This window comes from Nelumbo nucifera, chromosome 4 (genome assembly GCF_055504915.1).
Source record: "Nelumbo nucifera cultivar China Antique chromosome 4, China Antique-T2T, whole genome shotgun sequence".
Taxonomy (NCBI): Eukaryota; Viridiplantae; Streptophyta; class Magnoliopsida; order Proteales; family Nelumbonaceae; genus Nelumbo; species Nelumbo nucifera.
In genome coordinates, this window is record NC_142652.1 from 95,000,809 (window position 1) to 95,014,443 (window position 13,635).

Here is a 13,635-nt window from a genome sequence, read left to right on the forward strand (position 1 = left end):
ATGGCTCCTTGTTTTTGGGGGCTGCTGTTGTAATTTGCAGTTCTATTTAATAAAATTCTACATTACCTCTTCTCAAAAAAAAAAAAAGTTAAGCGCTAATAATTTAACAATGGATATGGCACCTAACAGAGCCGAATGACAAAACAGGATTCATGTAGCTGGCCCAATATAGTTGAGATAAGGCTTAGGTGATGATGAATCATCATCATCATTGTGATCATGATGACTTATTTGGGGAACTAGTTGTGAAATAGTCAATACAAAGCAAAGGGTAGGTAAGAAGCTAGCCTACAAAAAAGGGTGCTTGGTACATTTCTGTTTTATAACATTCTTATAAAAATCTAGTAAAATATTTGATTGTTCATAGATTAAAAAAAAAGATTATGACGTTACCTGTTCCCACAGTTTAAAAGGCCTCTAGGATACAAGTCCCAGATTTCACATTGAAAGAACTTTACAAATTCCTCATAAGGGAAAAGAACCTGAGCCATTAAATTGTCAGAGAATAAACGGGTTACTATGTATACCTAGAAATAGAAAATAACTGAATAGACAATTCTCTTGTCAAAGATTACACCTTATTTCTCTTATGAGTATCTCTAGTAGCCCCTGTAACACCCTGTCTAGAAACTTTAGGTGACTTCTTTAGGCCCATCATCTTCATAATTCCAGTATCTGATACACCATTGCTGCTCTGTGCACGGATATCCATCAAAGCATTCACTTGATGGATTTCTGCATAAAAGCAAGAGAATTAGCAGTGATAAAATCATGCTAGTTTAGAAGAATACATCCACATAGATCTTGAAAAGAAAATGGCACAACCCACTTGATTCATTTGCTGTGTTCCCCTTTCTCCCTACACCTGAGCATGCATTTTCCCTTTCTAGTTTGAGCGCAGATTTTGGTGAGCTAGAACTTTTTGGTTCTAAAGGGTGTAAGATACCCTTAAGTTTTCTGCTTGACTTGACTGAGATTATTTCAGGGGAAGAGTTCAAGTATGATGCTTCATCATTAGAAGTCAATCCTTCCCTAAGGAAATTATCATTGTTCAAGGTGAAGCCCTTCTCAGTTTCACCCAAGTTTGTCCTATTCTTCTCTAAGGAGTTTGAGATAGGAGAGTCAATGCCTGTCTGAAATATGCATCCATTTTCTCCTCTTAACTTGTGACTTTCATGATTAGTGCTTCTAGGAACACTCCTTCCATGAATGACCACAGGACTGTTGGCATGGTGTTTCCAGGAAGGTTCTTCTGAAGATACAACTAGATCATCATTTCCTAACTGAAACCATGAAAGAAATGCAAAAGTAAGGAGATGCATAAAAATTGCAGAAAAAGGAATACAATCTTAAAGGAAACACAACTTAAATTACAAGAACCTTATGCCTCAAAGAAATCTCCTTCAAGGATATAATATTAGGCAGTGTTGGATCAGTAACCCTACTATTGTAGGCTTCTTGAGAAGATCCATGTGATGCAACATCCTCGCTTCTTGAGCATTCTCTTTTGGATCTACTAGAAACCTGCTTGTCTAGCAGCTTTCCCTCGAGCAAAGAAACCTCAGATGCATTAACCGCAGTAGTAGTGGTAGTGGTAGAAGCAATAGCTGTGTTAATAGGAGCATGATTTGGTTTATCTGGAGAGGTGATTTCCTGCTGCTTAATTTCATATCCATAGAATAGCTTATTCAAGTTTTCATTTAGTAAAGTCCTCTGGTCAACAGAGTCTTCAATTGAGACAGGCTTAGGAGATGAATTTGAGCCAGGGGCCCCCAATTGGTAGCAATCTTGCCTATGACCTTGCCTCCAGTGAAGTATTTGACATTTACCAGAACTGCACATAGGTGATTGGTTCAGCAATCATGAAAAGCAAATTGAGAAAGGCCATATGATGTAATAAGATCAATTTAAAAGTTATATGTTCACAATAGATGAAGACAAGTCTATGTATACTATACTTGTACTTCTGTGCTTTGCCTTGTTTTGAAAAGGTAAAATAATTTTATTAATAATCATGAAACATGCTACACGGGAGAGGCACAAGATTATGCCTTCCTTACTGGAGCAATAAACACATCAACCATTCGACAAATAAACAGAGTACAAAATCTGAATAGAAGACAGATGAGAGAAATCATTAGTAGCAGCCACCCAAGATCCAAGCTTGCAGCTCACAAATCTAGAGAGGTCCTCCTCAGATCTATATTTGTTTTTGAAAATTCTATAGTTCCTCTCAGTCCAAATAGACCACATTACTGCAGATGCACCATTCCCCAAATCAATTTCACTTGCTTGCTCAAACCCTGAGGTTGCCTCCATGAAAGCAGATCACATACTGTTCAAGGTGTAACCCTACAAAGCTTTGCAGCTCTAAGAAAATACATTCAGATTCTATATGCCACAGGACAATGAATAAGAAGGTGATCCACCTGCAGAAGGTCATGACCACACAACACACAAGATTGGTCTTGAATCTGAATGCCTCTTCTACTCAAGTTATCTTTAGTAGGGCACTACCCAAAAGCACAAGACCACAACAAAAAAAAACTTTTTAAGGCACAGCTGATCTCCAAATGAGCTTATGGATGAAAGTACTTCAGCTAGCATAACTGAGATGATTGGCAAATGATCCAACTGAGAAAATGCCACTTCTATCCCATTTCCAGCACCATTAATCCTGTTGCCCCTCTCTAACTCATTGGGAGCTCAAGATTTGTAGCAGTTCTACCACACTCCCAACTCCCAATCTTGCAAATGCCTTCTAAAGGTGGGGCTCCAGACCACACTATCACCCTGTCTGTGGTAAACCTCAGCCAGACAACCACCATGATCTCTTTATTTGTAAGCTAACTGAAACAATTGCAGGTATCTGGTCAAAGGGCCCATCAGTGCACCAACTATCCTGCCAGAACCTCAATCTATTTCCACCCCCAAGTCTGTAAGAGATGCCACCTGAAAAGACACTATACACTTTGGAGATGCTTTTCCATACCAAAGTGGAAAGTGCCATAGGAAGAAAGAGAATCATTTTAGGTCCAGTCTCCCCAAGAAACCCCATATTTTTTTGGAAATAATTTCCTCCACTAAGCCTTTCTTTCAACACCAAACCTCCAAGCCCACTTCCCTAGCAAAGCCACATTAAAATCCTTGATTCTTCTAATACCAGACCCACCTTCAGCAATAGGAAATCATCTGATTTTTTTTTCAAAAAAAAGTGACATCTGATCCCACCTAGCCAAGAGGATCTTATTTTCTTCCTGCCAACCCCTCCACAGAAAGTCCTTTTCCAACTTTCAATTTTCTTAGCCACTTTAGAGAGAACAAGGAGCAAGGATAAATAATAGGTTGGTAAACTAGCCGATATAGTTTTAGTCAAACTAGACAATTTGCTTTCCAAGAGAACATCCTTTTTTTATCAGTAAAAATGATTAATTTATTAATGGGAGTAAAAATTACAACAGCTTGGGGATCCATCCCCCTGGAAATACAAATGTCCAAAAACTAAATTACAATAGAGCCCAGAATAACTGCTGCCCAAAACCCCTTGCTTTGCTAGAGTATCGGCCATCCCATTAGCTGTCCTGCAAATCCAATTGAAGGAGGCATTCAGATCCCCTCTCTTATAGAATATGGACAAAAATGCTGATATACAACTCCGTTGTAGTCTAGTTGGTTAGGATACTCGGCTCTCACCCAAGAGACCCGGGTTCGAGTTCCGGCAAAGGAATTAAATTTTATTGATCAAAAAAAATTGCTGATATATTTGGGGTGGAAATGGATCCTGAGTGATATTAAGAGTTTTCTAGCTGCATGGGATCTAAAAGGTCCAAGTAAAGCTGGCAAAGTGGCATGGAGTATTACTCCAGAAGCTATATTATGGGTAGTGTGGGGGTGAGAGGAATGCTTAGATATTTGAAGGGAAACAGAGCTCAGTAGATAAGATTATTAGGAAGGCGATGGACACGGTCTTTTCATGGTTGGCAAGTCAAAAATTATTTAAAGAAAAAAAAAACTATAATTTCTTTAATAGGGATGCTATTTTTGTAAAGTTATGCAATGTGGTTTCAGATGCAAAGTCATATTATGATAGCTATTTATCATTTGTACAGAGTAATCCTGTACTTTTTGGTTTTTTTAATGAAATACTCCACCTTATAGTTTTTGTGGAAAAAAAAAACACTTAAGGAGAAAGGGTTTACATAAAGGAAATATATGGAAGGTTTGAAGATTTGATTGCCCAATTACAAGATTGGATCCCCAAGGATTCTCAATGAGAACTTATATGGGTAAAAAACATAAAGTCCATAGGTGGAGCTCTGAATAGGTGGCATAGACTCGCTGGTGAAGACCATAAATGTCTACAAGATCCGTTTGGAACTACCAACAAGTGGTATAGACTCAAGTAAAGCACACATTACTGAACTAGAGTTCTTTAAGCCTTCAAATCTAAGGATCAATTTGATTAGAAGTTAGTGGTTAAAGGTATTCAGCACATTCACATGACATAAAGTTGGAGAAGCAATTACACAAGTATGCGAATGAACTATTAACTAAATGAGCCCTGTACTCCTATACAGGAGTTGGTTAGAGAATGAGCATTACCTACCTTGTACACTAACAGATGCAGGTGAAAGAAATTAAAGATTTCCAAGCAAAATGTCAGAGATGGAAATTCCCCATATATCAGCATTTGTTTTCTTTACTAGCATAATATGTTTACTAGATAAAAAGAAGCTTAAATGAGAGGGATATATATGTGTGTATATATATATAATATAAAGGATACAAGTAAAATTAAAGAAAGGAATTTGATCCTGTAGCTCAAAAGAAAAAACCTAGGCATACCAGTATCTAACAGATTTGCATCTGGAACAGCGAGTGATGGCTGGACTAAAGCATCTCGCACACTCATGAAACCCAATCTTTGAAGATGGCAAAGTAGGGATAACACTTGCAGTAGCCATTGCTTCTACACGGAGATCCTCTTCAGCTGCCAACTGAGCAAGCAGGCTTATCCTCTCCTTCTTCTTTGCAGACTCATTCCACTTTCCAAGTAAAATGTAAGTAACCAAAGGAAGCACAACCAATACCAAAAACAAGGCAGGTATATCAGCTTCCCTTGGCTCAAGCATGTCCCCCCCAACATACTCATGTCCAGCTTCTTCTTAAAACAGCTTCTCACAAGATAATCTCAATGAGCTGCAAATTCAAGACTCTGCCTTCAGTATTTAACAAATAAAATAATTTTTTATCATGCATATTTGTTTGTTGGTCCACAATAGTGAAAACTTTGGCAGAAGTTTTAATTCTAGAGACAATTAATTTTAAACAACCATCAACAACCAAAATCCTCTAAAATTCTCTCTCCATACCATAAGTTAATGAAAAAACTGAATTAAGAAAAAAGAGTAATGTCCAAAAAAGTTGGTTCCTTATGCCTTTCCTGACAGATCTGACAAATTCCAGGTGCACCAAGACTCAATCCCATGAGAAATGAGATGAGGTGAAAAAACCAACAACAAATTCATTCTCATTCTTCCTTTCTTTCTTTCTTTTTCCATCTTTTCTTTATCTCCAGCAGGATGCAAGTGAAAAGGGATTTAAAGCAGAGGGGGGTACAAAGAGAAACAAGAACAATAAGAGGAAATACCACTACTTGAACGATAATAAGAGGAGGAGCCATTAAATTGCATATCTATTTTACCAAAGAGTAGCCAATTATCATCAAAATACACAAAAAAAAATAATGAGAAAGGATGCAATTCTTATGGCTAATAAAAGCCATCTTATGTATATGCAATTTAGAAAACCCAAGACCCAAGCACATCCCCCAATTACTAAGTTACATATGAAAGGTTGTATGCTCTCATCTTTTAAATCATGAAGAAATGCAAGACATCTACACTAGCTTTCAATGCTTAACAACAACTGCTGAAAGGGCTAAATGATTAACAAAGCCCATGCAGAAAAGTGAATCTTAGCACAAAACCAACTCAATTGACTTCATCTGCTTCCCTAAAAATGTACGAAGAAAACATATTTTGGGGTAAGTAAAAGGCAATCGATCTCCTCTTTTCTTATTGAAAATGAGAATAAAACATGAAAACAATAAATTTTGATATAGAAGTGAAAAAAAAAAACAGATTTTTGCAATATATTTAATGGCCAAGCGGTAAGAGCAGCTAAACACCCAAATCTTCAATAATATGATTTTGAGAGATACCCATCTCATAAAAGTTTATCTGTTGACAACCTCATGAAGAAATGATCAACATTTCAAGGAAGCAGATGAGAAATACATCACTCACTCAGAGGATATGATTTGAATGAAGCATGATGAAAGCTACAACGCTTGAGCAAGCCATATCCCAACAGAGACCCATTTCAGAATGTCTCCCCTTTTGGACACTTCGCAGAGAAAAGCACATAGCTTTCAACAAAACCAGCAGTATAATAAGCATTATCAAAGACCAGGATTCAATTATAAATATGACGAAAAAGAGAAAAATGTTGCTAGATTTCTCGAGGACTCGAACTCAAGAATATGAACTTTTTGCAGAAGCCTAGCAAACTCCAATTTTTTTCACAGATTTCAGTTGTACAAACAAAACCCAGACAAATCCAGCATTTTCAGTGTGAGATTCAGAGACTAAAGAAAATTGGCGAGTCATAATAAAGTTAGTTAACTGTTCTTTATTCCTACCTTGTGCAAAGAAAAATCTACAAAAAGCCCAAGGCTTCAGCTTCTCTCTCTCTCTCTCTCTCTACAGCGACTCTGATTCTTGTTCAAAGACTCCCCAATTCCCCCAAGCCCCAACAGCAGCTCTCCTCTGCAGTTCTCTTCCTTCAGTCCCTCGTCAGCGCTCAACCTACTTACAAATAATAAAGAAATAGACAGAAAGTGAGGAGATATACAGTGCTCTTTTGAACATCAAGTATTGGCGGCACAAGCATCATATGCCCTACACGTGACCATTTGATTGCAATCAATGGCTACTGGTAAGGTCCAATCCGTCGCATGATAGAGACCGTGCATGCAATTATCAGTAGACAATTCTCATAAAGCATTTCACCAGTTGATTCTTCACCGTACAAATAATGTAATAGTGAATGGCTCAATGGCTGCGATTTTGGCCTTTTCTTCATTTCTTCTGTTTCTTTTTTTTTTTGGGAAATTCTTTTGTTAAATAGATTTTAATGTATCAACTATATGATGGACGGTTCAGATAAATCATAGGATCCTTCCACGTGGCAAAAGGGGATGGTTTTGCCTAAATAAAATGCCGATTGACCCACCTAGGGCTGGGTCCATTTTGGACCCTGGCTGGCTCAAAGAGTTTCTTCATCAAAGGCAGATACAAGAAGCCTGGTCTGGTCAAAGTCAAACTGTCAAAGAGTCCCGTGAAAGGTGAAAGTTGCCAACTGTGGGAGGTTTGGCTCGATTGGTATCTCTTTCTGGTTATAAGTTATAACAGAGGTTCCTGTCTTAACATAAGCTGTACAGTTGTAATCGGGTTGGGTTTGAATCCGATTTAACAACATCCAAATCCGATCTGATCAACTAATAAAACACTGAGGTTTGAGCTTAGGTTTGTGTTTATGCTCGGCCTAGGCCCAAGCCCACAAATTTCTGGGTCGGTCCTGGGCCGAACATTTCAAGCACAATCTGGGCCTGATTTACCCGCACGTGTTTATATGTATATTATTCATATATTCACCCCTTTCTATTTTGTTTTGTGATAAAGACCACCTTTTATTAGCCTTTCGTCAAAATCTGCCTTTGCAATATTTTTTAATCCCGGTATTATCCTTAGAAGAAAAACACTGTTCATCTTCCCCGACCTCATGATACACAAGCAGCGGCGGCGGCGGACTTTCGAAGTCCTCTCTCTCTATTTCTCTCTTCCCCTTCCCCTTTCTCTCCTCCCTTTTTTTTCTCTATTTCCTCTATTTTCTGACGTCATAGTAGCAGAGGTAGCAATAGAAGGAATCGTATTCAGAACTGGTTGGTACTTGTATCTCCTGCTTAGCTTTTGGCGGAGTAGCAAAATTCGTCATTGCATCTGGTCCTCTCAACTGAATCGCTGTAGCATCCTCGATAACCCCAATCCGGCCGTCCTTCACCACAAGCGAGAAAAGGGCAGGAATTGCACCCAATTCAACCATGGTGGCATGGTTGAGTGGGTAAAACGAGATACCAAAGAGGGCTTTAAGGGCATCCTTCATCGACCTCGCAGGTGAATTGGAGTTCTAAATGAGTTGATACTCATCAACGACGAGAAGACTGTAAAGGGTCTTAGTGGCAGTTTGAACAGTGGCAGGGGTTGAAGTGGAGAGGCGGAGAACGTGGGAAAGCACACCAAGAAGGCCGCGAGTGGATATGAGTACATCGCGGTTGGAGATGGAGATGTTAAGAAGAGTAGCCACCGCGTTTTCCTGGGCGACGGTGGAGCCAACTTCTATGGTTGTGGGTTGTGCCTCTAAGCCTCCCTAGCTCTCTCAGGTTAATTGATGCGAGGCCGATATAACCAGAGTTTGTTCATATAAATATGCATGCGCCTATAACTAGACACTCTTGAAGCTGAACATGACAAACTGTGAATGCAGCTGGATGAGTAGGGCTGCTGAATGAGCAGTTTCGTAGAACCAAGAATGACACCAGAAAATCTCGCAATACTCCTAAAAGGATACAGAAAACAATAAATCCAAAATACGAAAAAAAAAATGGAAAGCTGCAAATCTAAGAAAATCAAACCCCAAATAAATAAATTAAAAGAAAAAGAAACAAAACCTCCAATGGCGTGTTGGAAATGAATTCAAGGTGTTGGTTGTTGTGGAGAAAACGATCAGAACCTGTCAGGATTTATGATTAACATCACACTAATAATTTCAGTGGATTGACAGACCATGAATTTCATCGTCACCTCGTCTTCTCCCAATATCCATCAACACACCATTAACCAGTGTTTTGAAATAAGGAAACTAAATAGAGTGGAGAACAATCAGAAGGTAACCTTCTGCTATGAAGGTTAGAGTGAGGGAGAACGTTTATTTGATTGAAGCAATTGCCAAAGTTTATTATGAATGTTAGAGTAGCCACCGTGTTTTCCTGTCGAATGGTTTTTTCTTTTATTTGGAAACTTCTAGCAAAACGTTCTCCCTCACTCTGACCTTCATTAAACTTCGGCAATTGACTGAAGCAATTGCCGAATGGCGCCAGCATTTACTATGAAGGTTCTCTGCTCTCTCCGGTCACGATGGTGCCAGCTTCTGCTATGTATGTTAAGAAGAGAACCCATCTCCGGTCACGATGGTGCCAGCATTTACTATGCAGATCGCCTCGGTTTGTTCTGAAACGGAACTTAGCCTCTGTACCAGAGAAAAACGGGAAGTGGAAGAAAAGAGATCGGGGGAGAGAGAGGAAGGACTTCGTTCGTGATAGTATGGGGATTAAAAAATATTACAACGATAGATTTTGACAGAACGGAATGGGGTCTTTGTTTCATGGTCATAGTACAGGGGGGTCTTTGTCGCAAGACAAAATACAGGAGGGTCTTTGTCATAGACCCCATAGTACGGGGGTCTTTGTAATTTACCCTATTTTATATACACGTATTATAAAATAACACTTGTATATTACAAAATATATAAAACAATTTTTATAATATAAAATATTATAAAATTCATAGAACCAGAACCCTTGTTGTGCTAGGCTCGGGCCTGGGCCCTTATCACAAATACAAAAAAAAGCCAGCCCCAACCCATGGTCACCCACTCACCCATGGTTACAATTAGGGATGTCAACGAGTCAAGTTGGATACAGGTTTAGTTCAACCCGAACCCAATCTGCTCTAATTACAACATAGTAGAATATCAAATCCAACCTGACCCGTCCAATATATAAAACACTTTGCTCTCAATAACCCTATATACACAAAAATTTTAATTCTGCATTAATGTCAAAGGGTCAAGCTCAGCACCGGCCCACCTCAACTTGAACCCAACCTAAGCCCGATCCAACTCTAACCTGATAGGGTCATGTCAGTGCGGGTTTACCACTTATCTCAACCCACTAACATCCAAATTAGGATCTGCTCCTCACAGTCACATTCCATCAATACATCTCCAACCCATATACCTCTCAACAAATAAAAGTTCCGTCAAAATTGCAGGCCTGTTTAACCTTTGATCTTTTAAAATGGACTCCCACTTTAGCGGGACTCCTCTTTCTCTCACAGTCAACTTAGTCAAGCTTTAAAGAAGTAGATATCAATTGGTACAAGGAAACACTCACACAGATATACAAGCCAAAATGAACTCAACTTAGCAATGACAATGTAACTTATTGACAAGTATTTTACACAAGGAATTAAATAGGGGTATAAGTTAATATATATATATATATAGGCACATACACATGCAAACATGAATTTAAGTCGGGTTTGGGTTGGATTGGATTGGTCAAGGCTTAACCCTTATCAACCGAAAGTTAGTTTGGTTTCATACTTCTCAACCCTAACCCAAACTTCAACTCAACCCTAGATTTTTTGGGCTGGATTCATGCTAACCTGGCCCAAGTTGCAAACCTAGTTATAGGGGAGTCAAGGCTAGGGAAAAAGCAAGGTGCATGTGAAGCCACTTGCCATAGCATGAAGAGCATGCTATTCCATGGGCTTGAACCCATGCCTCCACTTTAAGAGAAATGCCAAGTAACCATCTGGTTCATCTCCGCTATTGGGTCATTGATAAACCTGTTCATGGGCTGGGTAGCCCAACGGTTTACCTGACCTGGCTAGTTCTTAGTTGGGTTTGGACAAATTTAGGCCCATGGGTTCGAACTCGGGCCTAAAACACCAAAACTATTTTTTTTTTAGGCTGGGCTTGGTCTTTCTCAAAAAACCCAACCCAAGCCTAGTCAATTCTTAATTGGACTTGAACATGAATTTAGGCCCATGTACTTGGGCTTCGGCCCAAAATGCCAAGTTCGATTTTTTTGGACCAGGTTAGGGTTTGGGTCATGCCTTTTAATATAAATAATAAGTCAGTTTTGTTAACAAGTAAAAAAATAAAAATAAAAAAAATCTTTTTTCCCCAATTTCCTACCTAGGCTTTGAACTCAGGCCGGAACTTTAGATTTTATATCAGGGTTGCACTCGGACTCAGACCTAAATGTATTCTAGAGTTAAAACCCGACCTGAACCCAGTTCATAAATAGATCTAGTCATTGACTCACCCATACCATAAGTTTATATTGGTCCCTCCACCAAATGCAAGGTAAATGGATATCATGAATGAAGAATCTAATGTGGCAGCTCATGTGGTAGCCCATGATTGTTAGTGTGGATTCGACATAACCTTTTCAGGGAGTCCAATGTCTATATTCTACTCATGCCGGTTGCCTTCATCCTCGGAAAGGACGTGTAGGGCAGAATCAGGGTTGTTGATTTGAAGGGCCACCTCTAATCATCCCCAACAGTTGTGGGCCCTTGAAGGGACATAAAATACGTGATGGTGATAGATATTGACTGGTCCTTGTATCATAATTTTTGACGAGGTAATTTATAGGGTTTAGGGTTTGGAGTCCTCTTTGTAACAAATTTGAGTCAAATGGCTCTTTACCGTGTCATGGCAAGATAAAAAGTAAAGACCCTTCTTTTTCTTGATACCTAATGACTATCTTTATTTTTTTGCCATATAACGACATACTTGCCTTAGCTTGATGTCCAAACGTTTATGCACAAACTTTAGTACATTTATTCCTCTTTCCCCATTTTGGAACCATCTAGATTGATCAATGACTCATTTACCCTAAAACGTGTCTTCCACCACAATGAAAAGCTTCAGAAATTCTTTCTTGCACGAAAGAAAAATCACTTTGTAATTCATATTTCCGCTTTGAAATTCTTTTTTGTACAAAAGGAAACCTATAGCAAACCTCTAAATTCCTGAAATTTCATAAATTTTTATATAACCTATATTGTAGCGAACCTTATACGTGAAGACTAAAGAATTGCAACGAAAATTTTAGAAATTTTCTGTGGGAGTTTTTTACGATCAGAATCCAATCTTTTCAACGTGGTGGAAGACACGTTTTGTTGTTGACATATCTATTTTTGCTTTATTGTAAAATACAAAAATCTTTTCTGAAGTTTCTGACAATCATAAAAACCTCCTCTATAATATCAATTTAGCAAAAACCTTTCTTTTATTTTTGAAAAAATCAATAAATACCTTCCTTCCTTCCATCAAGACCGAAAATATTAAAGAGATGATATTTTATTTTCAAAATACCCATTTTATTCTTTTACGAATCACTGTACATCTATTTTTATTAAAATAGTCTCAGCACTCGAACACTGTTCATTTTCTTCCTCAAAACACACTGTTCATCAACTGCTTTGCCATTAATGCACACTGTTCATATGTTTTTGGTCTTCATAGCATCCACACTTTGATGATCATAATTGGTTCCATGAATTTTAGAAGTGTCCTCGAAGATGGGCCGTCGCTGTGACCACAACTTCCCGTTCCAAGGCAAAATGCGAAGCAAGTTGTTCTCCCCAACCATCTTCTTAACTGCATCTTCAAGTTTACCTGTGACCACAACTCGGCCGTCGCTGTCCTTTGGCAATCCATTTCCGATGCTATTACTCCATTGATCTCCTTCAGGCAAGCCCACATCTAATTACAATTGATCATACCACTCGTCTATGTCCCAGACGTCATAAAAAACAATTAGACATCTCTTCCCCATCAACTATAGATGAAGAATGAAGAGTAATTCCGCAAGATTATTGTCCGGACAGTCAATCCCTAGATGCATCAGAATCCTCGTCACTATCTCCTTCCTGATTTCGATTTCCATGCCATTCTATTTGTGTACTCTTTGAGATACACATATCCAGATCCTCGGACAGAAGTGCTTCTTCACTTCTTGTGTGTTGAAGATCAATTGGGCAAGTGCAGTTTTACCAATACCACCCATCCGCACAATTCCTACAGCCTTGAACCCACCATCAATTCCTCCTTCAAAAAGAAATTCCTCTATCTCCTTCATTTTGTCATCAAAGTCATGAGCCTTTGATGTGTCTACTGATCGAGAGCTCCACCGTTTAATTGCGACGTCTTTCGACTATTTCCCTCTGTCATCATGTGGGCTACTAAAAGGAGGGGGATTTGGGTTTACTTGTATTTGGGTTGCAATTAGTTGCTGGAGTCGTGCTTTAATGTCAGCCAGTTTTGTCTTATAGCTTTTGGACGGAACCATAATCCCTCGCCACAGAGACGATCAATACTTCATTGATCAAAACTTTGCGGAAATTCTTCTTCTTCCTCTTCCCTTATTTTGAAAGGTACATTCCTATATATAAAAATAAGAGCATCACTTTCACTAGGAGTTGATTGTTCAAATACATCTAGGAATACAAAGCACCCACCGGAGGTTGCGTTTCGATAGGAAGGTTACGTGCAGATCTGGTTTCCCAATACTCCCCTTTAAATTGGCGCATGTAGATTCCGGATGCTCAACTTGTCAAGGAAATATGCGAATTTCTCTTTTCCCAGAGCCTTTGTCAGGATATCAGCCAATTGCTCTGTGGTTCGAACATGGCAAGTAACAATGTTCCCACGCTATAG

At 38.9% G+C, this 13,635-nt stretch overlaps 1 protein-coding gene and 2 non-coding genes across 4 annotated transcripts in view; 1 reads left to right on the plus strand and 2 right to left on the minus strand.

Annotated features, from left to right (window-relative positions):
• Positions 1-9,359, minus strand: part of LOC104610002 (ubiquitin C-terminal hydrolase 15-like) — a 41,615-nt gene extending 32,256 nt beyond the window's left edge. Inside the window, exons 1-7 of one of the 2 annotated variants that reach the window (XM_010276464.3) lie at positions 6,704-9,359; positions 6,309-6,430; positions 4,846-5,199; positions 1,381-1,834; positions 830-1,283; positions 578-735; positions 394-482 (exon numbers count right to left, since the gene is read on the minus strand). In XM_010276464.3, coding sequence (XP_010274766.1) covers positions 394-482; positions 578-735; positions 830-1,283; positions 1,381-1,834; positions 4,846-5,132 — 1,442 coding nt within the window. In that variant the 5' untranslated portion in view covers positions 5,133-5,199; positions 6,309-6,430; positions 6,704-9,359. The remainder of the gene's footprint in view (positions 1-393; positions 483-577; positions 736-829; positions 1,284-1,380; positions 1,835-4,845; positions 5,200-6,308; positions 6,431-6,703) is intronic. The other variant, XM_010276457.3, reaches the window with a different exon arrangement.
• TRNAE-CUC (transfer RNA glutamic acid (anticodon CUC)) lies at positions 3,655-3,727 on the plus strand. The gene has a single exon. It is a non-coding gene; the product is annotated as a tRNA-Glu (tRNA).
• Positions 8,843-8,929, minus strand: LOC148800873 (small nucleolar RNA snoR14). Its single transcript, XR_016071137.1, has one exon. It is a non-coding gene; the product is annotated as a small nucleolar RNA snoR14 (small nucleolar RNA).
• Positions 9,360-13,635: the final 4,276 nt, after the last annotated feature.